The sequence below is a fragment of the Hippoglossus stenolepis genome, chromosome 12, assembly GCF_022539355.2.
Source record: "Hippoglossus stenolepis isolate QCI-W04-F060 chromosome 12, HSTE1.2, whole genome shotgun sequence".
Taxonomy (NCBI): Eukaryota; Metazoa; Chordata; class Actinopteri; order Pleuronectiformes; family Pleuronectidae; genus Hippoglossus; species Hippoglossus stenolepis.
The window spans coordinates 11,833,530-11,860,402 of NC_061494.1; the positions used below are offsets into that span (position 1 = coordinate 11,833,530).

Genomic DNA, 26,873 nt, shown 5'->3' on the forward strand with positions numbered 1-26,873 from the left:
TCTTATCTGTTATTTTATTTTGTGTTTGCAGAGATTGAAAAGTATGAAGGCGACGATTTGAGAAAAGATGGCGACATAAAGAAATACCTAGATATCATCAGCAATAAAAATATCAAGCTCTCCGAAAGAGTTCTCATTCCAGTGCAACAGTATCCAAAGGTAAGAGACACAACCACAACAATGTCTTATCCCACAAAACACACGGTGGCATTTTAGGGTCCTATGCTTTATTATCTGTGGGAGGAAACTGAAAAGTAATGGAAATTTGCAGTATTTTCAAAATTGAAAACTTTTTTGTCCTCCCTGTGCCTTTTAGTCTTTTATAAAATCTTATGAGTGAAATTAGGAGTTAATAAACAAGAAATTTAGACAGCCCGGAATGGTGATGTCACAAACCTAAGACACCAATCCTGTCATCTTGTGGGTGGAGCTCAGTAGCTGGACAAGGCTTCTCCAGTGCAAGTGGTGGAGAGCAGGGGCGGGGCCAGATTAGCATTTTCATAGATCCCAGTCAGAAAATGAGCAATTTGGGCCATTTAAAGGTCACAAGGGGAATTTTTCACTGTAAACATTTTGAATATGTCATTTTTAGGAACAAAGAAGGTTTTTAGTGGTTTGTAATAAGATGTTGGAGTGGGACTTTCAGGTTTCTAATCTGAGGTTTTGGTGCAGTGCCCCTCCTAAAAATGTCTGTTTGGAATGGGCTGGTTGCTTTGCCTCGGCCATGCTGGTTGCAGCTTTCCTTCTGAAACTGCAAAGTGACCTGCAGTAATGAAGCCGCCACAAAATACCTTTTAACTAGTAACTAACTAGTCAGTGAGTGGTGCCTCTTAGTCTGGACACTAGACACCTGCTGCACCCATCGCATAAATACTTTGGGTAACGACAATCCCGATAGAAAGTTATCGGGCCGAGTCCGCTTATTTCCGGTTAATTAACAAAAAACTAAGTTTTTACAGCCCTAAAGCAGCGAAGAGTAGATTGAAGAACAAGCACCATAAATCACTGTGTGACACAGTACACGGTATTCTGATTTATGCAATATCACGACTGACAAATGAAATGTGGCCTAATGAGGCTTCTCCATTGGGCGTCTGAGCAACAACACACAGCTGCTGGTGTTGAACCTGAAGGCTTTACTGCCACTGTAATCAAAGGAGGCCGCTTCACTGACTCTGCGTTCACACCGTCATGCAACAAGCAGCTAAGAATGATGGCGGCAGTTTAACAACGCAGATCGCTACAAAACATTTTTTGATATAGTTTATTGATTATATGTCCTGTCTACAAATACATCATATACTGCATACAGTGTGTTACAGTAGGTAGAAGAAACAGATCGATGTTCCAGGTCATTAGCAAGACCATTACATTCACCTATACAGTGATCAGTTTTGTTTCTTGTTAATATTTTTAAAGTATTTATGGTCTTTACTTTAAAATATGATGTATATAAAGTTTTTTGTTTTTACAGTAAACTCTTTAAAAATCTTGTCTGACCAAACCGATTCTGTGGATCAGTTAACTGAACCTTGTCATGTCTCAACTGCTTTTCATTGCATGCTCGTGAAAATAAGGATATAAGATGATATGGTATACTTGGCATCCGAGGATTGCTATAGACTATTAATTTTAAGGTCCCATAAAATGAAAACTGCACAGTGTAATGTTTCACCATCTATGACAAAAACCTTTTTTAATGTTTATATCAAAATCTCACTTGTTTATCTTCCTTTAAAGGTAGGGTTGGTCATTTGTATCTGAAACCCTTTTTTAATCTTATTTGTTGAAATCCTTCTCACGTCCAGACAGCCATCAATAAATAAACTGGTGTCTGTGGCCATCACAGGACTGTAACAAAGATGACCAATCATTTCATTTGAACAGAACGACATGATTGGCTGGCGTACCTGTCTGTCACTAAACAACCTGCCTGCCTCCACACACCCTGCCCGTGCTTTCACTGCGCATGACTGGACTGCAGTGACAGCTGAAACAGAGACGATGTTAGAGAGCAAGTCACGAAAAAAGTCTTCTTCCAGTAGCCAGTGTGTGTTTATCAGTTTTGGGTCGTATGGGAGGGGGTGGGATGTATCGGTTGCATTTTTCAAAGCTCTTGCTATCTTTTCTAGGATTACCAACCTTAGCTTTAAATTATTTTGCTGGAGTACATTGTTTTGGGGGAAGCAAACTCAAATCTGATCATTGGTTTTGGTGGGACCTGGCCAGTGCCTCCCATCATATAAAACTTGCACCTTCTACTTTAGGCCAACACTTGGTGTGTACTTCACTGTCTGTGTGCAACAATCTAGCTATTGTCATCATCGCTCTGCTCCTCTCGTCTTCATCACTCTGCTCCTCTAGTGGCTCCACTCTCTGCTTCCACACACTCTCAGACACATTTTGTATCCAAGTGCCGATTTGAAATGTTTCACGTCTGGTCTGGTCACGAGCTCTGCCCCGACATTTCACAGCTATTTCTTGGAACCGTACTGCACAGCTGATGCAGCTGCCTCAACACAGAAACACCTAACAGTCACGGGATGTTTGTTGCTGATTTTCCTCATGAATTTGATTTTTTCTTCTCTTTTATTGAAGTTGTTGGACACTGGCCTTGGCGGTGGTCTGCGTTTTCAAAGTGGCCTTCTAGTTTCAGATGCTTGCTGATTCTGTGCAGCAATACTGTTACTGTAGCTGTGCCTCAGGAGCACAGCCGGTGTACTTTTGTCCAGTGAGCCCCTCTGGACACTCCACAGAAATCAATTTGCTGTTTCCTCCTTAGGAAAAGTGTTGAGAAAGTAATTAAACAGTGTCCAGGAAGTCCTCACTCTATTAAATTGATTTCAGATCTATAAAAAATGCCAATGGAGTCCGTTTCTTGTGAACAGACGATTCACAATGACTTTCATTCAGGGGAATTTGCTGTCCATCCATTACAGCAATTTTCATTGAAGTACCTCTGAAATGGGAACACTTCATTTTCTCATTATATCCAGAAGAATATATATATGTACATTATATGTGCTGTAATGTCAAAAACAGAATAATTGAATGGGGATATTTGGATCTCGAACACAAAGTAACCTACTCATTTTGTAGAGATCATTATTGTTTGGCTGCAGAAATATTTTTAATAAGTGTTCAAAAATAATTATGAATTGGCACCTACTTCAGATCCGTTGTTCTTTGGTGATTGAGCTCACGTGTGGCCAGCGGGCGCCGAGCCACCACTTAACTCAGGGTGATTTCAGGATAAAGTTGTTGAAATTTTCATGAAATTAATTGGAATCATTATTCTCATCATTCTCGAACACGTTTTTAGAATTTTGTACAGGAGGTCAGACAGTTTAGATTTTGTGCATTCATTTTCATTTCATGAACCTTTTTTGAGACCTTGAAGAAACTTTGCAAACATGTTCAAATAAGTAAGGATTCTAATTTAATATCACTTTTCACATTTTTTCTAGGGGTTCTTGAAACATTGCATCAGAAACTTGATATTTGATATCAGGAAGACGTGTATAATATTTTGATCCACAAAAATACCCTATACCTCACCCTTACCCACACAAGACGTGGGCCATTTTGAATTAAATTTATAGTTTTTAGTGCTTTTTACCTATGTATTTTGTACAGACATTGTACTTAAACAGACTCGGGTGGAGTCAATGAGGTCAATGCAATCTAAAGTCCTTTCTGGTACTAAATTGCAAAGCTTTTTAATATCCGTTGAATTGCTTTTCTGTAGCAGCACAGAACATTTTAGAATTTTGCCATGAAACATGAAGTTGTAACATTGTCCAGTCTGCCCAAAACGTCACAGGCTGAAAGGAGTCGAGGCCTGAGGACATCTATATACCGTTTAGTATTTATACATTAATCTTATAATTGCATTTGGTGTCCGGGGTGTGATTCTCCTGATTAGATGAAAACCAGTGAAGCTTAACCCTGAGAACCACTGAGATTGATGAATGAGGTCTGAGAAAATGTATCGTAAAGCAACACATACTTATGGTTATAAACAGGTTCAGTACACGGGCTGAATGTCCTGGTTCTGTGTAATGAGCACAATAGTTCCAGCTCTGCCAAGTCAGCAGAGCAGTGCAGTCTGGAAGGAGCAGTTGTCCAACAACAGCTTCTGTGACCTAAATGCACAGTCAGCACCCTGCAAGACTGCAGTGTCACTATCTTAAACATCTTGGTAACACTGCACTTTCAGTTAATGGTGATTAGCTACATGAAGAGGCTATTAGCTCAACAGCACGCCCTGCAATGAGGATGAGAACAACAAAAACGTCACGCGGAGATCGGAAAGATCGCCGCACACAGTACCACACAAAGTAACAGACTTTCATACCAAAAGGTTTTCAAGACTGAACTAGACATGTTGTGTGTTGGACAAAAATGATCTAGTATTTACAAAGACAATACATAAGACACAGATTTACATTTTCATCAATGTGTAACAAGTATACATAGTTTTATCAACTGGTAGTTGGTAACTTAAATTGTGCAGAAGACCTTCAAACATACAAGGGACATTCATTGTTCTATATTCTAAAATGACATCATGATATTATGGTATTATGATATATTTTTGTTGGTTAGAGATTGTAAGCAAACCCCATGGCGGAAAGCATGAAAGCAAATAAAGAAAATTATATAAAAAACGTATTTATTTATCGTGATATTTTTTATAATGCTGTTTAAGAATATATATATTTACATTATAACACTTGCCATAACTATTTGCAACACCTGCACGACAGATGAGAGAACACCTGATTAATTGTAACATTAATATCGCACCAACTGCAGTGAAAAATGTTTGTACAATGTGGCTACACAGATATGAATCCCTGCCTGTTTTCACCGATCAATATATTTGATTTTTTTACTCCGACAACATCTGGCCCCGCAGAGAGGCACAAACTAATCAATTTGACCTCTCTTCACTTTACAACCCCACTTTGTGTCACAGCCGTTTTCCACCGGTGTCGAGTCGACTCTTCAATAACGTCCAGCCTTACTTAGTGTCACTGGTGGTGGAGCACAGGATAAAGTATCACGCATCTGCCCCCTCACGTTTCTGCAGTGTGACAGTGCTCAGTCGAGCTTACACCTGTAATTAAATGCTAAGTAATTACGTGAATACGTGGGAGAACCGCTCCGCATGGCTGTGGATTCCATGATATGACACACGGAGGACTAATGTCACCTAACTGTCGATCAATCACTCTTTACGGTACATTTACACATACTAAAGTGTTTTAAATGACACTGATGACAGAGCTGTGGTATTGTGCATGGCGGCTGAACCAACACACCTCAGTGCTTCTGCTACGACAAGATAAATGTCTGCTGGGCCTGTTTAGTCCTGTTATTGGATCATATAGTTTCAGGCACATTCATAGGCTCTGTCATTGTTCAGATCCCATTAGACAGGGCCCCTGCCGGACATTTGGTCGCTCTAAGTATAGTTGCTTTGTGGTGCCCTCCACCCTACATACAAATGTTAAGAAGTGCAATAATATCTTTATCTTTTAATCATAGGCATTTATTTTCATTGGCAATGTTATGAATAATAGATCCGGCTCTATACAATAACAGAGTATTTAACACTGTAGAGCTGTATCGTGTAAACCTGCACTGCTGGTTGATGGTTGTTGGTCATGGCTGGATACTGGTTGTGTGTGTGTGTGATAGTGGTGGTTGATGGCCAGTGCCTTCTTTGATGTCCTGGATTTACCCACACATGAATTTTAGCATTAACGATGCATTAATTCAGAAATATAAGGGAAACGAATTAGAATATAAAGTGCAGAGATAAATAAGCTTTCCAGACACTCATGGTTATGGAATTAAACTGGGCATTAAAGAGAAAATATCCATTAAATGTTTAAAAGCAAAATATAAAAAAGTATGAGTATAACTGCATTAATCAAACAATTATGTATGGTTCTTATTATTGTATTATTATTCAAGCCTGATATTTACATTCATGCAGGAAGCATGATTCATAGGCTACAACCTTAAATTCCTTTATGTAAGAATTGTACTTATATCGAAAACTTAGAAAGTTACTTTCTTTCCACCACTGTACTTATGTATGTATACTTAAAAGAAGCCTAACTGCTTAATTTATATGAAACTGGACAGAAAAATGTGCAAGACACATGAATTTGTCTTTGTAAATGTGCAGCTGCTGCACCACAGACCTATTTGAATAAAACCTGGAAGGATGATGCATCTTGTTTCCGACTGGCCCCCGGCTCTATGCATCATTCACAGGGGGGCACTTGTGTGTTTTGTGCACTACTTCCTGTAAAATCCACTTCGGATTTGTTGTCATTTTGCAGCCTGTCAAGATAAAGGAATCCGGCCCTGAAGTGTTCCTCTGGTGACCTCACCATCACTTTCTGTCTTTAATCTCCCCTGAAAGAGAAATGAAACCTTGAGAACGTGGGTCGATCTCGGTCAACGGGAGAAGAAGAGGTACATCTGTACATGTCCTGTTTTGACGCGTAAACAAATGACACTCTCGCAGCGCATACACGGAGATCACTATTTACTAAAGCGAAAAAATATGATGTTGAGATAATCAGAATGGCCATTTTCATTACCGCTTAACTAGAATTTATCCTCTGCTCCTTAATGAGACAGCTTGATTAGCATCTCATAACCTTGGGGCATGAAATGGATTTTTCAATGGCCGATACCATCTACGAGTTGGAGTCCAGTTCTGGGTCAATTCTGCATAAAAAAATAGGATTTCTGCTGTTTTAATTAGAAATTGAATTTGGTTTTTAAAAAATGAAATAACTAAATATGTATATTTCTGCACCTGTCACTTTAAAAAAAAGAAGCTATTTTACCTCTGTCGGGTATTTGCCTGAATATCTATTCTGCAGGTACATCCACAGACCACAACACATTACATTGTATTTTGTCCTTGTGGGGTGCCAGAATGTTGGAGCTTATCAGTCTTGGGTTATTGTAACCTTTAAGTAGTGCAACAGCTGTGCTCTGCCCGTGGAGAAATTCCATTTTTGTCTGTCCAGAGATGTCAGAGGCCCAAAGAAAAGCCTCTCATGTGGAAAGGTGTTTTGCTTAGATAAGTGGCGAATACAGTGGAGGGAGCGCAGAGTGTGAATTAAAATGAAGCACTTGTGTGATAGCATCGTAGCTGTACTTTGGGATCCCACTAAGTCAGTGTTTGTGTGATGGCTCTGTCTGCCACAATGCTGCTCAGGAGATATAATAAAGATAAAATACCTCTCTGTGATAAAAAAAAACAATAACCCTCCAGAATACACGGCGTCGTAGCTCTGCGTGAGATTCAAACAGAGTTTTCAGTACATTGAGTCGCTCTAATGGGACAAAATCAAGTCAAATGTCAACACACAGCATAGATTCAATAGATTGTTCGGTGCGCTGTTGATTGACACTATTGTCGTGAGTTTAAGAGCATAAAAGAGAGCAACTCATTTCTGCTGGAGAAAAGCAAATTGTAAGTGAAAGAGCGACAAGAAGTTTTAAAAAAAACACTTTTCCTTAACTTTGGTTAGTTCTTTGTCAAAACAACACAGTGCAATAATCGCTTAACGAGGCTGGAGATTATTGTGGGTCGAGCAACACACATTTCCTGGTGGAACACTTACAAAGTGAAACACAATTTCTGAAGCGCAGTGTGAGAAGCTGTGAAAATGGGCCCCAGTGACTTTAAATTACTGATCTTAAGAAGATGTTATTTGAGTTTATGCCATAAAAATGAATGCAGGCTTATATAGTGGTTAAATACGAGTTAAGGTAAGTTTAACCTTAACTTAAACCCTGGATATGCCCCTTGTGCAGTATTAGATGTGTTACTCTTTACAATTTTAAATAATAGACTTTCCATGAATTATAAACACAAAATGAATTACTGTATGTCAGCCACATTGCTCATGTCAGTGTTTTACAATAAAAATGGATGTAATTACTATCTGTGCATAACTACCAAAACAGTATAGCTTGAAGATATGTATTGAATATGTGCTCATTATAGAATGGCTATATTGTGAAGGTTTGAGACAATGTAAAAGCCTCTTTTTGTTACATTTTCTAATAGGATTTGCAAAAAACCGAAGAGATTCAATGCTAAAAAAAACAACACGTATTCATCACTTGTCATTTAAAGGCCATCGATTGTTAGAGACTCACAAGAAGAGAGCTCAGATTGTATGGATTGATTTTCCTCTGCTCTGACAGGAGAGTTATAAAGCTGCTGCTCAGACAGTAAACACAGCCTGTCGAGGTTTGCAAGTCACTTGTTAGAGTTTGGTTAGTGTGTGTGTGTGTGTTTGTAAAGATATCTTTGTTAGGCCCATTTAAACCTACGACCTACAGACATTTTGGGAAAGTGAGGACATTTTGTCCGGCCCTCACTTTCTGACCTACTTTTAATGGGCTGTTTCAGGGTAAAGACTTGGTTTTAGGGTTAGGGATAAAATTAGGTTTAGGTTAGGGTTGGGTAAGGATTAAGGCTGATTCGTGCTTCTGCGTCGGAGCTACCCCGTAGGTACGTAGCCTACACACGGGGCAGAGCAGTCATAGTTGTGCGAAGGTGTGTGTGAGTCGCATTGCAATTACACCGCCGGTTGAGTTTCTGGTGTTGAGTGTTCTACAGTTTACTAATCGGATCATGTTGGAATTGGAGCTGATAGATGTTGAAGAGCAATTACTGTTTCAACTCGATTTAAATATGGCGCTGAGTCTGCCGGAGATGCGATACTACCAAGCGGACCAATCACAGCTCTTGTGGTCAGCGTCACCTTGGTGCGGCATTACACTTTTGGCAAGGTGCACTTCAGGGTACAGGCTTTGCTTAGGGTACACATCTACATATAGGCTAGGGCGTAGCTTCGAGGCAGACACATGAATTGGGCTTCAGGGTTAGGCATTTAGTTTTGAGGGTTAGGGTTAGGGTAAGGGGCTAGGGAGGGCATTATGCTAACCAGTGTCCTCACTAAGCCAGACCTACAAACACGTGTGTGTGTGTATGTGAGTGTGTGTGGGCCATCTGGGCGACATGTTGACATGTTTACATATTAACGTGTATTGTGTCATCTCTGTTAGCACATCCTGTTCCTGTTTGTCATGATAAAGACACAAAGATCTAGGTCATTTAGTCACCAAATGCAAATTGACTCACATTTTATGTTTTGGATATTATCTTGTTTCATTATGCTCCTCTCTGAATATTTTAACACATATATGGTGCGTCCCAATCCAGAAATTACTGCTTGCATATATCTGATGTTTTCTTGATTTTTTTTTTTACATTTTTAAATTCATACCTTAATATTAGATAGCAGTGATTTACACTGACACACAGCCTCTCTTTAAACTCTCAGTTGATTTGGTTTCCTTTCTGAAAAGCTCGGCAAATCTCCACCGCTTGTCAGACAAGAACCAAACAACCACTCATCCGCTTTCTTTAACGTCTGCCGAGTCCATAGGACACACTCCTCTGACAGACTCTCAGCCCAGTCATCCCTAGTTGTCATCAAAGTATAAACCTCTACCTGAGGCTTTAATCCTCCTATCAGACAGGACCTGGACTTTCCCAATAGCACAGCTCGCTAACCCGGCAGTAAGTGCCTCAGGACATGTGCAAATCTCGACTGGCCTCAGTGCACTCCCTTAAAGGTCGGCCACCGTGCACATTTTACATACTGAGAGGTAGAAACATAGAGAATCATTCCGAGTTTGCCTCAGTTTTTATTTACGTGAGTTTTTTTGCCCTTGTCTCGTCTAAGGACTGTTTATGTCCCAATCAGTGCGAGTCTAGCATCAAACTTAGTTCATCTACTGAAGAGCTGTCTCTGGCAGTGGAAAGCCACATGCACTTCTACTTCTATCACTTCTTTGCTTTAAGTGAAGCTAATATGTTAATCCTCGAGCACAGCCATTGCTTTCTGATAGCGAGTCACTGTTGTTGTTAATACCTGGCATAAACATGCATCTTGGATGGTCAGAAGAGGACAGATCTCCAAATGTGAATGCAGCGAAGACACATGGAGGATGCATTGAGATTTGATCGCGAATGTGGTCTGGGCCCGGGGGTTTCCAAACTTTCTCTGCCTAAGGCACAGTGCAGCGCAGGGCAGGCCAGGCCAGAATCTCAACACCTGTATTCTTATTCATGCAAAACCCATGTTATCATCCATTCTTACCCACGTTTCTCTCTTCTTTTTTTTTTGCTCTCCTTCACACTGGCTGTCAATCAAGGTCTTTGATGTGTCACTCAGCCAACGGCGGGTTCTGAAGGTTTTATTAAATGATTTTTTTAGGGTAAAGAATTTACCTCTGTATTGAAAAGTTTCTGTATAAAAAATAACTGATATGATTAATTAAAAAGTAATTCAAAATGTTTTGTATCAGGGCTCTAGATTAACTCTTAAGATTGGTTGTACTGGTGTGCCTAACTTTTTCATTAAGGTGCTCCAGCACATAATTTAGGTGCACTCAAAATGTTTCACTATGCCTTTAGGCACTGCAGTAATACACCTATTATACCTTTTCTTGACAGTACACATATGCATTGGTCATTTCTTCACTAGGGCTGGGTTCGATTCCATTTGATTTGTTCGAACATCGATCTAGTTAAGGATATTTCAGTGTACAATAATTTTGCCGGGATATGAAAGAAATTCTTAGAGAATGAAAGCTGTAAACTGTGCAAGGAAACATCTAACTTGATGCCTTCTAAAAGTATTGAGGTAGGCCCTTCACAATAATCAATGTTGTGTGTGTGTGTGTGTGTGTGTGTGTGTGTGTGTGTGTGTGTGTGTGTGTGTGTGTGTGTGTGTTCCGTCGTCACATTTTCAATGTGTTTAAAGACGTGTCTCATAAACTCTGGAGCGAATCAATTAAACACAAAGTAAACGTCAGTACTGTTCAGGTCCTAATTACTTGTGATGAATGTCAGTGTTTAAAATAGATAATAAATACATTTGAAATAAATAAATTCTCGATTTTTCCTCCTTTTAATTCAGGCATGGTGAGTGAGTTGCTCCCCCCCATTTTAAAACAACCTTTGTAAAGATATACATGATTATTTGCATCTAAAAGGGACACACGAGAGATCTTGTCTTGTAAATGGAAGTGACCACCACCTCCGCATGCTCCCAACAAGAACCGTCACGTTCCACGACAGAGGAAACTTAGGTCAGTCCTACATTACCCACAATGCATCGCAAAACACTTACAGTCCAGTCAGGGATTGAGATGTTAGTTAGCTGCTCGCAGAAATGAGCAGCCAGCAGAGGTCTGGTTAACTCGCTTTTCTCTAAACCCACACCACAAGATTCTTGATGTTGATCCAACCAGCATTGACTCAAGTGACATCACTGGAGGCCATTTATCAGATAACACACCGCTCCCTGTGAAGCCACCAAAGGCTTTTATACAACCTGTTATTCATATATGCAGGACTACGCTACTCCCCAAGACCCGTAAACAGACTTTGATGCATGGAGGAATGGATTTTCCCTTACAAGAAAATGGAAAAGCAAATACATACAAATAGACAAATCAAAAAAAGATTGAGGAGCACATTCACCAGTTTGACAGCACATTTGCAACACAATGAAACATGCTGCAAAAATATATAAAAATGCTGTTGTTCCAAACAAAACAGAAAAGTTTCAAAGGAAGGATATAAAGGAAAAGCTTTTTGCTTCTTTTCTGTATTTCCTGGAAATTTCTGTATTTGTTTACTGCTTCAGGATGTTGAATTTGTGTTGTCAAATTGGTGAAAGTGCCTCGAAAAATCCTTCAAAAACATTCTTACATATCCCTTTGAAGAATCAGGCTCTTCAGGTCGGTTTTCATGCATTTTCTTCTTATGTGTGTGGGTCAACGTCTGAGATGGAAGAAAGTGTCTTCATACCCAAAATGAGCATAATATCATATACCTACACCACCGTTTTTACTAAGCCAACATGATGGAAAATCCTACAAACCACTAATACAATGACAACTTTACGAATGAGAGTTGAAAACAACTCGAAGTGAACTTGAACATATAAAGAGAATTCCCACCTCAGTTGTACATGTAGTAAAACATGAGAAAATATTATCACCTGGAGACGAAAAACTGAAACTTCAAACTTTTTACGAGTGATAACAAATCTTCATGTATCCATTGTACCTCTCACTGACTGATTGCTAGTGTTTGATACAGTAAATCCATCAAATGAAGAATTGACAGAGACCTGTCGGCCAATAAGAAGTGAGCATTCCCAAATACATTGCTTGGTCTCATCTCCATTCTAATGAAATAAATTAAAAAATTAAATACATCACTTGATTTGCTGAAGATTAGAAATTACGACACTCACTGACCTTCAGCTACGTAGTGACTAACCTCTCAAAATGGAGAACTGTTGGGGACAATAAAGCACTGAATGCCTAGACCAGGCGACCCCTATGCTCAAAGGCCTCAAGCATACGTATCTGTTGTGAGGTCTTCATAAACTGGTGTTTAACAATTAATATGCAGATGAATATTTTAGATTTTAATCTGCACAAAAGCTCTTGATTAATTGTTTGTCCTTCACACGTTGTGGAATAAAAAATAAGAGGATCAGTTCACGCACAGAATATTTGTTCAGCGTCTTAAATGTGTTGTGCATAATTGTTGCATTCACAACACCCCTCCTTCTAATATCTGCATACTTATCAGTGTTGAGGCTACGGGGGGCACATAACATCATTTCAAACCTCATTTAACATCGAATCGTGCCCCTTTCCGGAGCCCAAATTGCTCGCCATGGAGCAGTAGAGTGGCTCCAGACATTCATTAGCTAAATGAAAACAGGCCACTCTTCTTCTACCGCCCACCGGGTGTGTTCTCGACGTAGCTGCAGCCACCATCTGCTCCGAAGCTCCCTGCTGCCGGCTATAGGATAGTCCTGTCAACGCACGCAACGTGACGGAAGGTGTCCACAAAAGGTGCCTTAATCGCTCAGATCAGAGGACAGAGAGAGGACAGTTGGGAAGCGTCGTTGTTTTTGTTTTTTTGTGGACGGTGTCATCTTGGTGCCCTTGGCGCCGCCCTCACCTAAGATTGAACATTCACTCCTGATTTTAATCATGTTCACGGAATAAGCTGAGTGTGCGTTTGTCGGCGTTGAGTTGCAGCAGATGCACAGCTGGCAGAGAAGTTATTAGCTGCTTAGCCACAGTGGGAGAGGCTGTTTTGTGGAAAGGTTAATATCATTTTAGGGTTGGCCAGAGTGTGTTGTGGTGGATGGGTGACCACCTGTTCAGCACTGGAGGTGGTCCCCTATCATCTCATCCAACACTTGAAGGTCGAACCCTCTATTACAATAAAACAAGCACTGAAACTGCGTGAGATGTTCTTTATGCATGGCCTTTATGGGTTTGTTTCTTTTCGGAAAAGTTTAAGGACTCTATTTGAAGGATTGTGCAAGTTTAATGGCCTAAAAAAAAGGTTGCAGCATCGTTATGCTTCAGAGGGGTTGTACTTAGTTTCTTAATGAATCAGGAGTTTTTGGGTATAACATGCATCTAACCAATCTCCACTCTTGCCATCTCTCATTCCCCTTAAAAGCCGCCTGCGTGTGTAAGAAGCAGAGAGTGTCTGTGTTGTGTACCTGCCTATGTACGTGCACATTTCTGTTTTGAATATTCACCCTTAAACATAATACACCCATTGGTTTGTGTTGGTCGATTGCACAAAAGCTTTCTGCTGCCTCAAGATAGTAATGCACCAAAATGAACAGTTAAGGCCAACACGCACATGGGAACACAGACAGGCACAAGTGCTTTTGCTATTTAAATTAGAATGGCACGTACATACCGTCACCAGGGCCCAACAGTTCCCTGAAACCACACCAAACTTCACACACTCATAGATATAAGCCCTTCTAATATGCCTAAAAAATATTTCATCGAGATTTATTAATTATTCCCTGTGAAAATGTCCAAAAATGCCCAATTTAGCAATGTTGTACAAAGTGAAAAAAAAATTCCTCCATCCGCTCCTTTGTTCAGCTCTGTGCCAAAATTAAATGTGTTCTTTGTCGGCTCATGTCACATCCTTCCACAAAGTTTCATAGAAATCCTTTCAGTGGTTTTGTGTTATCTTGCTAAAAGACAAACAAAAGGACGCTGAAAAGTGACAACAGTGTCGGTCTGAAACCAGCTGAGACTATCGCATTGTTCTTTGCATTTGTCTTTATGGCCCTAAGTCTGTTTGTCTCATCTTCTAGGTGATCTCTTGCTCATAGTTTCTTGAGAAAGGCTCCATTTGACTACAGTTGCGTTATGACTTTCACCTCCCAGATTAATCAGCACTAATCTCAGCAGCGTTGCGCCTGAAACAACCTGGAGCTACTGATCTCAATATGAACACTAGCCTGTGCACAGTGAGAGGGAAATGATAGTCAGAGCCCCGCGGCTTGAATCTGATAGTTTGTCATTTGGATAGTATTATTTAATTTCCCACTGGGAAGAAACTCATTATTTCTGACTTTATCTCCGCACTGACCTCTTAAACAGTTTCAGGAATGTTATTGGTTTGAGCCCATATTCCCTTTTCTTTTCTTTTTTCCTTGGCAGGACATGCATGACCCTAAACGCCGATAAGAGACATGACTAGTGAGGGCGCAGTTCATGCAGAAGGATGGATGTATGTGTTTTGCCAGACCGCCAATGAGAATCCCATTTTCTTTCAATGTGCACGTACATATAGAACACAGTTATATTGATTTATTACAGGCCGCATTACAGCTCTTTCTCCCATGATGAATGGTGAATGGAATGTGAGATTATATTGATATTAGATGACTAATGGTCAGCACAGCATATCTTATGTTTAACCTTTCTTTTTATATCCAAGACATTAAGAGAAAGGCTGCTTCAAAAATACTCGCCTGGACATATAAATCAGCCTTTTCATTATTTGTCCTCCCTCCTCTTACAAACTGCATGCTGAAAGCATTGATAAGGACTCTTTCTTCTTTCTATCCTTTGTCACAGTTTAATTTTGTTGGGAAGCTGCTGGGACCACGGGGGAATTCCATGAAGCGATTGCAGGAGGAGACTGGGGTGAAGATGTCCATCCTCGGCAAAGGATCCATGAGGGATAAAGCTAAGGTAAGGCAGATATTGATTTATGCTGATGTATAGTTGTTTGGCTGGTCGAAGATTTAGATCAAATATAAAATGTTTACAGAAACAGAGCGGTTGAAATTCCACCAAAGCGCAGAGGAGTGTTCCAACAAACAACATCTGAGGGTAACTGAGATGAATGGCACCCGGAGTAAAATGAATAGCTTTCAGTCGACAAACATATGTTTGAGATCAATTTGAATACATTTTCCTTGTATTGTTTAATAGGATATTGTGTAATAGTCAGTTATAAATGCAAAGTACTGAATCTCTTTGCGGAAGTCATTTATCCTGCTGACTTGTGGTCCCCTGGAGCCAAACCTATCCGAGCATGTGCGCAGACAGCCTGCTGGATATGGTATGCATGCTCATAACGGGTCTCATTGTGCTGTTATAGAGTTACATTGCTATTATTACTGTACCCTCCTATTCAGACATCAAGACATGATAAAAGACTTGCAGTGTTGTCACCACTTTGGTGAAACTGAAGCTGCATTTCAATACGTTAGAAACCACGTTGAGGGGATAATACTGCGGAAGCTGTTACAGCCACTTTAAACATATCAATGCGGTTTTAGTTGTCACCTGTGTATGTTAACTGACACGGCACATGGTGTCAGTTGTAAGAAGACTCTCACCCCAATATATATATATATATATATAAATAAATAACCGTGCCTACACTACATACATATATATATAGTATGAATGCAAGCTTGTATGTTGTCTGTACTTTCTTTTACAACATCCAATAATATTTAATTGTAAAAGGTACAACCAACTAAATTATGCAAAAATTAAAAACACACACACGTATATATGTGCATATGTACATACCTACATGCATGTATATATGCAAAAGATAAAGTCAACTTAATGAAACTATTATTTAATGATAATTGTTTGACATAGTAATAGATAAAAACAACAACAACCTTTTACATGGATTTCCATTAATTGCAAAGCTGAAATTCTTCATCATGACATCGGCTGAAAGCACTGAAGCACTTCTTTACCATCCACATGTGCCTTAGTCATGAGCAAGAGTTAATTTAATAATCTGGCTTACTGCCACCAAGACTATCTAGTTTACTAATGTGCTGCATTAATTTGTCTTCAGTTTTTAAAATGAAAGAATAGAGAGGTTTTAATAATGTTCATACGAGCCGAACTGTCAGAAGCACGTCAGTATTTCTACCTGCATGCAGTACTTAGGTTGCTATTCTGCACCGCACAGCGTGCACGATGACAGCATGTCAGTTTCAGTCTGACAGAGACACATGCTGTGTGCAGCACTGAGGAAAAATAATGGACCTTTAGCGGTTGTCTCTCACCGAAGGGTGGCTGTGTAACGATTGGATTAGGCTCAGTGTTTTCAGCCTGTGATATTGATTTTGTGTACAGTCTGACTCTGAACTAGTCTGAAGGACCGACAACCCCGAGACTGAATGTTGTGAATGAGAGGCTGGCTGCCATTCAGAGCGGCCGGTCACACGGCAGTGTGGCACAGAGATAGCTCAAGTCCCATTACACGTGAAAGCACATTGACATCACAGATTTCTGCCACCCCAGACATCCTGTTTCTCAGAGCGGTGCATCAGACCTGCAGCTGGAGGTAGAATATCTCAGGTTTGTACCAGAGCAGCCCACCCACTCACGATAGACCATATGGTGAATATTACACCTTGAGCGCAGGTATTATTCTGTTTGACACTGTGCTGAGTCACGGTGCTAAAACAAAGTCCTCATTTCACCTCTCTGATGCTAGACTTTGAACAAGTCAAAGCCAGCACTGCAAGGTTGGAGAGAATCTTTATTTCTGAGTTCCTATCGTCCTTACTGCAGTGCACTGCAAACATATATATTGATTGACTAAACACACGGGCATACTGTAGCCATGGTGACTGATGTATGTCTCTCTCTTTCCGCTGTAAAACAATCTCTCATTTCAATGACAAAGTATTGAAACAACTCAGAGACACATTTTGATGTGATCCGTAATGACCCAGGCTCTCTGACAGAGAATGTGAAACCTGCTGAAATTTTCGGGCAATTTTTAATTATAGCTGACTTTTCCCAGAGGGCAGAGAACAGCCCTGTGATGCAAGAACAGACGTTTGAATCCCCAGCTTGGCTGAGTGCATGACTGTCTGATCAAGGTGTCCTTTAGCAAGACGCTCATCGCCCAACTTCTTAACAGCAGCTGCAGTTGTGGCTGGTACAAGTAGAGGGAACGTCTCCACTCCAAGTTTGACATCACCTCTGATTACTTGTTCAGTGGAGAATGGATATTGTGATTTGACTGGTTCCTTTGAAAACACAGTGAAAACTGTCCCTGAGCTATTTGACAGATCTTTTTAAGCCTTTAAAGCCAGTGTGGAGCATCAGGTTGGAGCCCTCAGGGCCTGGGTAAAGACTAAAAGTTGACTATCCTCTTTTCTGACTTCCTTTATTTACCACAGTGTCTTTGCTTTAACCTCATACTACTCACCCAAACTGTCATTTTTTTGATTGTGGAAAGTGATATTCAGCCAAGGAATTAATAAGCTAATAGTAAGGATGGGTTATTTTCCAAGAAGAAGAGTCTACAGCCAAGCTAACACTGCTGCTAAATGCTCGTTAATACACCAATGCTTTGCTTGGCAGGTATCCAGTAAATGAAACATGTGAAAATCAGGATGCTTAAAGTGATCATAGATCATCATCTTGAACGTTTGCACCAAATCCTATTGATCCAACGTTTTGAGAAAAGCCACCAGCACAAAACCACCAGCAAACATCCTCTGGGTAACATGAATGTCCAAACAATAATTATTCCAGATATTTCCGTCTCGATCAAAGTGGTGGACCAATCGCCAGCTTTCAACTGCATCTCATGGTCTGCATCAGTGGATGGAGTTTGCAACACTGGACATTGCCACAGTCAGTTGGACTAGCATGTGTGTAGCAGCATTAATGATGGCCTGTTCTGTTGTCAACTGTCCCTGTGAGCACCTGAATGGAGTGTTGGCATCAGTTAAGGGTTAAGTGCACCTGTACTTTTCGTGGAAATGTCTGCTGTGAAAGAGACGTGTTACATTACAGCCCTTATTTAGCACCGTTAAGGGTGATGAAGTTATTATAGTAGTTACAAGTAATGTGAGAAGCAACTCCTCCCTCTTCCTCTGTCCCAACTAACCTGGCATAATCTCTCATAACAAGTCTTACCCTCCTACAATTTCTCACAGCATATCATCACGTCATAACCTGGCATAACCTTTCATAACCTTTTAACAAACTGTCCTAATCTCTTACATAATCATAACCTTGTATAACCTTGTATAACCTTTCATAACCCACATCCATTTGGCACATGGTCTTAAATGACGATAAATGTGATGTCTGTCAATTGAAACATTTCCGGGAGCTGTTTTAGTGCGATGACTACAGAGCATTCTCCACAAATTCACAAGATCTCATATCACAAAATGCATTTTCTATCAGAAACACATTCAACAGCATCCCTAGTGCCAGACAGACAGAGCTCTTTATACAGTCTATTTTTCCATGTGAGTTTGTTTCTGCAGTTGTCGGATGAGCTGTAATTATTCTGTAGAAGTTAACTTATTACTTTGTGCAAGTGAGTCTTCACATCATTCGCAAATGTTTTTTTGGAATGTGTCTTCCTGCTGATGAACGTAGCGATTGCTCAAGTGTTCTTTTGTCTTAAAGCTGAATCATAAATATTAGCGAGGGTTGTGCCCGGCATGTCAAATACTATACTTGTGATGAAAGGAGGGAAAAAAAGATGGAGTTGTGTGTCAGTCACATCAAAACCTCTTCAATCTCACAAAATAACTTCGGAGCAGAGTTACTTCATCCGACGAGATAAATCAAACCAGCAGCATGGCTGCAGGGCGTCAGTCAGTCAGTCTACCACTTTGGTCCGGACTCAATGAGTGGATGGATTGCAATGGAATTTTGTGCAGACATTCTTGGTCCATGTGGGGTGAATCCTATACTGTGTTTCGTGATCCCTGACTTTTTCTCAAATAGCTGTAGAGTGCATATCTCTGCCAAGGTCCAACAGTCTCTAGATATGGATTTTTATTCGAGTTTTTCGTGATCCAGGAATTATTATCTGAGAAATAAAAACAAAACGTCCAATCGCACAATGTTAAAGAAAGTGAAAAAATATTCCTTGAAAATTGAATGGCTTCTTCCCTGACTGGTGCAGTATCCTCCCATCAAGTTTTGTGCTAATCCGTTTTGCAGTTTTTGCAGAATACTGCTAATTGACAGACAAACAAAATGAAAACATTACCTCCTTGGCAGAGGGTCTCACATTACAGAACAGTGGCTTTACTTTGTCTTCAGGGATCAATAGCGAACATTACATCAGACTATATGGATGCTTTTCATATGAATTCTGGATTCTCTTACAACTCCTTCCCTCTCTCTTTTTTTTTTCACAGGAGGAAGAACTCAGGAAAAGCGGGGAGGCCAAATACGCCCATCTGAGTAATGATCTGCACGTTTTAATTGAAGTCTTCGCTCCACCTGGAGAGGCCTATTCCCGCATGAGTCACGCCTTGGAGGAAATAAAAAAATTCTTAGTTCCAGTAAGTTTATGACTCTACCTTGTTCATTCCTCCTAATTTTGAATTCCCATGTCACATTATGAACATCAGTCATCACCGCTGGCGTGATCATTCCTCCACCCGCCTTATTAACACAAAGACAACAGCATCTTGGGTTTCCAGTGCTCTGAGGAGTATCCAGGGTTTGTTTACGTGGACTTAAGATATAGGAGTGAAGTTTTTCTCCGCATTACAACTGCTGCTCTACACTTACTGCCCTTACTTGCAAATGAAAACTAATGTATTCAGCAATTAAAGTGCAGTATGGAACAAGTTGCCAGACTCCAGCAACTTATAGCCTGGAGAACTTAGCAATAATTAATGTGCATGTTGTGTGCTCTCGCCGAGTCAAAGCTGTAAATATTAATCAAGCTTTGCAAATACGACAAGCCTAATCGAGGAATTGTGCTGCTCGAGTCTACTTTATGGACTTCATGCATCTTCCTATCCCGAGCTGATGTTCTTACAAGCATATCTGCTCACTGGGCCAGGAGGATGGCGATACTGCGTCTGCAGTTAATATCCCATCAAAATACAAATTAGCTCGCACTGTCTGCCAAAAAACAAGTAAAGCAGTTGTTAGCTCTCAGATTTCCCTCCCTGTTTACAGGCGCTGAGCTAGTTTAGATTTACTACGACATTAGTAATGTGAAAAACCAAGGATAGAGACAGTGTTGGCACTGACATTAACCTGTGAGTCATGACCTGTTGGTGCAGTAATTTGCATGAAAAATGGAGTCGTGGCCCCTGCTGTACCACTTTGCATCCATCCAGAGCACATATTGGATCTTTTAACAGGCTTTTTTACCTTTTAGCTGTAAAAGCGCACCGGATGTGCATATTCTCAGGAATCAGCGTCCCAGTTCCCACTGTGTGATCCACACCAATCATACGTGGCAGCAGGCTCTCTTGTTCTTTCCACATCAGCAGGGGCTTTTATGTGCTGCATTTGATCCTTATTTTGACTGTAAAGGTGCCGTCAGAGTCTGAGCTCTCGCTTCAGCTGCAGCGTCTTGAGTTATCATTATAGAACTGAAGCCTCATGTTGTCTGATCAGTGGACACACAGCGATTGGCTGTAATACCTTTCTTTTCTAATAGGTGCGCACATTCAATATGCACAGACAATTTAAGCCAGGCATAAGTTTGAGTCTAATTCATGTATTTATTTAGAAAATCTGCCAGCGGTACTAATGATGCAGGGCAACAAGGAAGGCACAGATTCAGTCATATTTCACTGAAGTGTCAAAAGGGCTGGAAATCATTCCTGTGGATGATGAGACTCATCAGTTTATCATGTTTGGAGACGTCCGGAAGTGGCGAGTGGAAGTGAACAATAATAAACTAAAACTCTATTTTTTGTTATTAAAAATAATAATGCCAATATTGAGGGGAAACATCTTATAAAAAACTAGAAAGGCAGTAGAACACATTTCTCTACCAAGGTCCAACAGTCCCTCCTCTGCCAAGGAGGTTATGTTTTTGTCAGTTAGTTTATTTTTCTGTTAGTTTGTCTGATAGTTTGCAGGAATACGCAAAAACTTCTGGACAAATTACCACCAAACTGGATGGGTGTGGTGTGGGTCAGAGCAGAAGCTTTTAAATTGTGTTGCGGATCTGGATCAGGGGACAGATCCAGTGTTTTGTTTTGCTTTCTTTATCATAACGAGATGGGGCAGTCAATGTTCACTGATTTCCCACGGATTCGTGGATCTTGACGAAGTAAAATAAGGCACATTTGGGGTAGTGAATTTAAATGTGGTTTCATGAGGGGACTGTTGGGCCTTGGCAGAGGTATGCACTCTCTAGTACTATGAGAAATCAACGAAAATGTCAAAAGAACACCTTGCAATGTTAAAGAAAGTGAAAAAAAATATCCTGAATCTGCCCCCTGCTTCCGATCTGCATCATATGTAGTGAGTTCTTCCCTTACCTTATCACTTCCTTCCACAGAGCTTCCTGGTAATCTGTTGAGCAGTTTCTGTGTAATAGCTTACCAACAGGCAAACAAAGACATTCTGTCTAAGACGTAACCTCCTTCTATGAAGTAATTAAAAACCATCTCAACAACATTATTTATATCTTGTTTCTTAATCAGACCCTATACATTCCCTGCCACACATTGTGTTTTCATGGTGGAGTGTGAACAATGTAAGTCAGAGAAGGGGGAAAACATCCCTCCTCCAGCTTAGTCTATGTGTCAATAAAAAACATGTGAATAGAGACTATCCCATGCTGTGCTTTAGCTCTCGCTCACTGCCTCAGGGATCCAATGGGTTTGCAAATAACCTGCCCATAATGTAACACAACAGGCATCTGTCAGTATCTTTAGTAACAGATGTTTCCTGCCTCTGGTGGAGAGAAGCAAGTGCTTCCTGCTGTCTACCTTTTTTTATCGCTGCACTGTGCTTTAGGAGCCACTTCATGTGAAACAACAATCAGTGGCGGTCACGGCGATTGATTTAGTTGTAAGTAAGCGACATGGATTTAAGAGCTTGTTAATATTGTCGACATGAATTTCTGATATTTTCAAAAGGCAGAGTGAGGGAAATATGTTCACGAGGTTGTAATTAAAGAGGAAATCTGCACATCAAAGTGAGTTCCCAGGTCTTGGGATGAATTGCTGCACATGTGAGCTGAAGTGGGGGACTTGCGCAGCACCCATTTCTTCCCTGTTCCTCTTTCTTATCGTCTAACTTTGAACAATAACTCAAATTGATTCCATCTCCTCTACTGAAGTAAAAACAAAAATCTTTTAATGTGGCATCACCCCGCTGATGTCTGAAAATAAATGTCTTACCTTTATAATATAACAAAACCTGCTTCCCACTGAGCTCCCACAGCTCACATCTACAAACCAGGAGAAAAAGATACACAGTCTTTTCATGTGATATGAAAACGTTTCTCATGTGGCGTGTAGACAAGTCCTCTGTTATAAATCTCACGCTGTGCGACTAATGTAATTTCCAATTAGAATTTAAGATGCATAATTGGATCATTAGAGTGTATTTATTATTGTGTTATTCGTTTAGTCCGGAGCGGAGACAGAACACAGGGGCCACCAGCAGGTTGAGTTTGTTTCATCAGTCACTGGAACCACTGAGAAAACAAACTCTTCTTCTAACGGGGAGCCCTCAGATCTACCGTGAAGTGAAAAATCCGACTCCAGAAATGCCTGTTAGTTCAGAGTCCCAGAATGCACCAGAGAACAGGAGGAAACTCAAACAGGAATTATCAGTGGTCGGCTGTATATACAGGCGACTGGAGAAGGACGGGCGATCCTGCTCCCAGCTGGATGAGAGAGAGTGGCCTTGATCTGCAGGCCAAACCGAGCGTTTTGGCAGATACAGGGTGACACAGATGCCCGAACAAGATATGTGGCATTAATTGTTTTTTTTTTTGCATAAAGTCAAACAAATTATGAGTGTTATTAAAACTGACACACGTCGGCCTGTTTTTACTGTTAATGTGAGTTATTTGAGCCATATGCTCCCAATGAAGAAGCCTGAGCGGCGACACCAAAGGTCGGTGTGTGTTTTGTACAGATGTGTGTCATTATCTGCACAGATCCGCACTGTGCAGGTGCTCGTAACAATGGTGCGATTTGTGTTGTGGTAACTTTGAAAGCGGCAGATTTAGATCTCTAATAGACAGCGATAAATCGAAATATGCAATTTCCAACTGTGGGGAAAAGTATCACGCTGTGGTTTGTTTATGCTTTAATGCAACTGGACACCAATAGCGGCACTGTTTCTCCATTTATTTAAAGTGATAGCGCACACTTAAATGTGCAGCTATAAACTTAATTATATGACTGTTCTTTGATGAAATGCATAATGCTGGTTTTGAAATCACATTTATTTTGAAATGTATTATTTTTATAAAAGGCACCCATCCTCTCCTGTCTCTCGGCTGTCTCTCTTTCTCACACATACACACACACCAGCTGGCTCAGGACCACTGCTCTCTTCAGACACAATTCAGCCCGGGCTGTCTCAGCAACAGAGATTAGAAACTCATGCTGAAAACTGTACATGCACACAGTAACAAAACTTTACAATAATCGCTTCAAGCTCCTCTGCAGCTGCTGCTTCTGTGGCTCTGAGTCCGCTGGCCTGTGTGCTTGGGGGGTATGAGAGCATCTTTCACTGGGCTGTTATACAAGACATCACATACATGTATATGAAGATTTCTCAGACCGTCTTAGGCTGAACAATTGCAGTCTGGAAATGGACGTCTTCCTGATTCTCGTTGTCTGCAATAGGTGTGAAGAGGTGAAGCTAAAAAAGCTAAAGGCGACACAGGAAATTCAATTCACTGTGGCCTGTGGCATTCGTGTGTGTTTGGGTTGCATTTGTAAAGATTCAAAACTAATTAATTGTGCGTGGTTTTCCATTTCTGCAGTGGAACCATAAGTTCCTGCATATTGCATGTTGATGCTGACCTTTGGGCCAGGGGTGAAAGGGAATACATGCTTTAATAAGCCCATCCAGCTAACGTGACACAACCTGACCTGTGTGAGAGCACCTTTCTAAAGAGCGTCGCTCACTACACCTGAGAAGGTTAGTGAGGTCACCTGAATAGACGGAGGGGGTACGACTCCCTTACATTTCAACACACGTTATTTTGCTTTTGAAAATTGAAAAATCAGTTCATTCATCATCACCATGTGCCATAAATCTGCTTTTTATACAGTGTATTATAGAGTGGGTCCTGAGCGCTGTCTCCCATAGAGGCCAGTGTGTCTCTCTGGAATATTTCATTGGACATATGTGATAATAGTGATCTCATCATAGCAATAACAACAGCATGGATCTGCTCCCATCATCGAAAGGCACCATTTGGAAGACAACAATCTTAGGCCATACTAGTAATCCAACAAAGACCACACAATATATCTATATAGTGGCATCGATATAGTTGCTTGCTCCAGGTTGTGTGCTGCACCAAGCGAAGGCGTTTCAGTTTCTCGGGGTCTTATTCAAGAGTGAGGGAAAAGATGGAGACGGCGTCAGCAGTAAGGGGAAGTTGTACCATTGTGACAGTTGATGTGAAGAGGGAGCTGAGCTCCAAGGAAAAGCTTTCGATTAACAGGTCGATCTACATCCCAACCTTCATATGGTCACAAGTTCTGATCGGTGACCAAAAGAACAGGGTTATTAATACAAGTGGCCAGCGGGTGGCTGGGCTCAGCCTAAGAGACAGGGTGAGGAGTTCAGACATCCGGAGGGAGCTCGGAGTACAACCGAGGCTCCTTCACATGGCTCCCTCAAGTGGAGGTTTACAGAGCTCACCCAACTGGGAGGAGACCACCTTGGTGGACCCAGAACTTGATGGAGCTTCTCATCGGGAGCACCCAGGAGAAGCTGGAATGTGTGGCTCAGGAGAGGGACATCTGGGATGACCCACTTGGCCCGCTACCTCTGAGACCTGAGCCTGGGAAGACAGTGATGGATGGATCTTTTGTGTTGTTTCTGTTGGAGAGACAGAGTATTTAAGCAGTTAAATCACATCACTTGATGCCTCAAGGTTTCAGGGGGGGGGACTGGCTCAACAACATCTCTTCTAATTAAAGATCAAATCCTCTGAGATGGATCATTCAGACGCGCTGAATTAATTACGTGTGTATTATTTTTCCAGAAAAATGTCTATGGATGTAGAAACAGTTCTTTCATACACTGAGATATAAGATGCACAAGGCATGAAATCCGAAATCAGTCAACACAGCCTGGAATAGAAACCTGTCTGAGACAGACCCGAACACAAGATTGATATGGAATCAATGTATCGCTATTGTTAATGTGTTGACCCTTTAAAAGTCGAGCTTTGGCTATTTGAAGGACGTCGTGTGTGCACAAAGGTCACGCGTGGTCAGAATTAATCTCAGTCCGCAAACAGTCTGACCCGAGAATCCTCAGCAGGGGGTTTATCTCTGTGTGCTCACGTTAGGGCCTCTGTCCACACTCAACTTTTACAAGCATTGGCACATTTGTTGTGCTTTGGATATGCTGCCAGCTCTCCAATGAGAAGCTCTGCCGGTCTCCTTCAAACCAACACAACTCTGCATGCCTTATTATTCCATTAGCAAGAGGAGCAGTTTGGAGTCTTTTTTCTTCTTCCTTGACATGTAGGTGTGAAAAAATGTCCGTTTCAAAATCTGTGCATCATCTGGTTCCTGACAGGATCCTGTTACTGCAAATGAAGAGCTGTGACAAAGTGACTCCTTTCCAATTTTTTATAATATTCAGGCATGTAACATATAACATATAAACAGACATGTAAAACATATAAATACCTATAAAAATACATTTATAATTCATATACAAAACATATAAAAATACTTTTTACTGAATGCATCTGCTTGGGATATTTCCTGGCTGGTTTCCTTAAAAAAGAAAGAAAATGGTTTCCGCTCCTTTACCCTCACTGATAAATCCTGAATCTATGCATATGCAATGTTTAAAGGTGCCCTGTGTAGCTTTCTTGTTTGCATCCATTGTTACTCACCAAGATGCACTGTGTGCATCCTCGAGGTTTAACGAGGCTGTTGGACGAATTCCTCTCTTCATTAAACTTCAGCAGAGACAATTCCTCTTAAAAGTTTGAAACCTGCTTGGTTTCATGTAGACTGGCATACTGCTGCTTGGCTATTTCAGGGAACATCCAAAGAATGGAGCCGTCCGCACCAAGCATAGCTGTATTCCTATTTATGCAAAAAATTGTTAAATCTTGACGAAGTGTTCCTGACTGACTAAAAGTCAAACATTGAACCACAAGTGGCATCCAAAGATGTGTGATGTCACAAAATTATTCTCATTTACTTGTCTTGTCATTTACTTGTTAACTGTAGATAAATATGGATGAAATGATAGCTGCCTAAAAGCACCTCGGTCGCCACCTGGTGGCTGGCTGCAGTACAAGTCACAAATCCCACCTCCACCATGTTAGTGGATGGGACATGGCCCAAATTAAAAAGTCAAATGATTTTTTTAACCAAGATGGTTTCTGTTTTTTTAGGTTGTTCTTTTCACACTGGTGATAAGTGTTTGTGTTTTCCATAAGTTGGGTTTAT

The 26,873-nt window shown here is 40.8% G+C and overlaps 1 protein-coding gene across 1 annotated transcript in view; it reads left to right on the top strand.

The window, feature by feature from the left end:
• The window catches only part of khdrbs2 (KH domain containing, RNA binding, signal transduction associated 2), a 61,671-nt gene that overhangs the window by 13,899 nt on the left and 20,899 nt on the right, over nt 1–26,873 (top strand). The window contains exons 2-4 of the mRNA XM_035171908.2: nt 32–159; nt 15,052–15,168; nt 19,638–19,784. Coding sequence (XP_035027799.1) covers nt 32–159; nt 15,052–15,168; nt 19,638–19,784 — 392 coding nt within the window. The remainder of the gene's footprint in view (nt 1–31; nt 160–15,051; nt 15,169–19,637; nt 19,785–26,873) is intronic.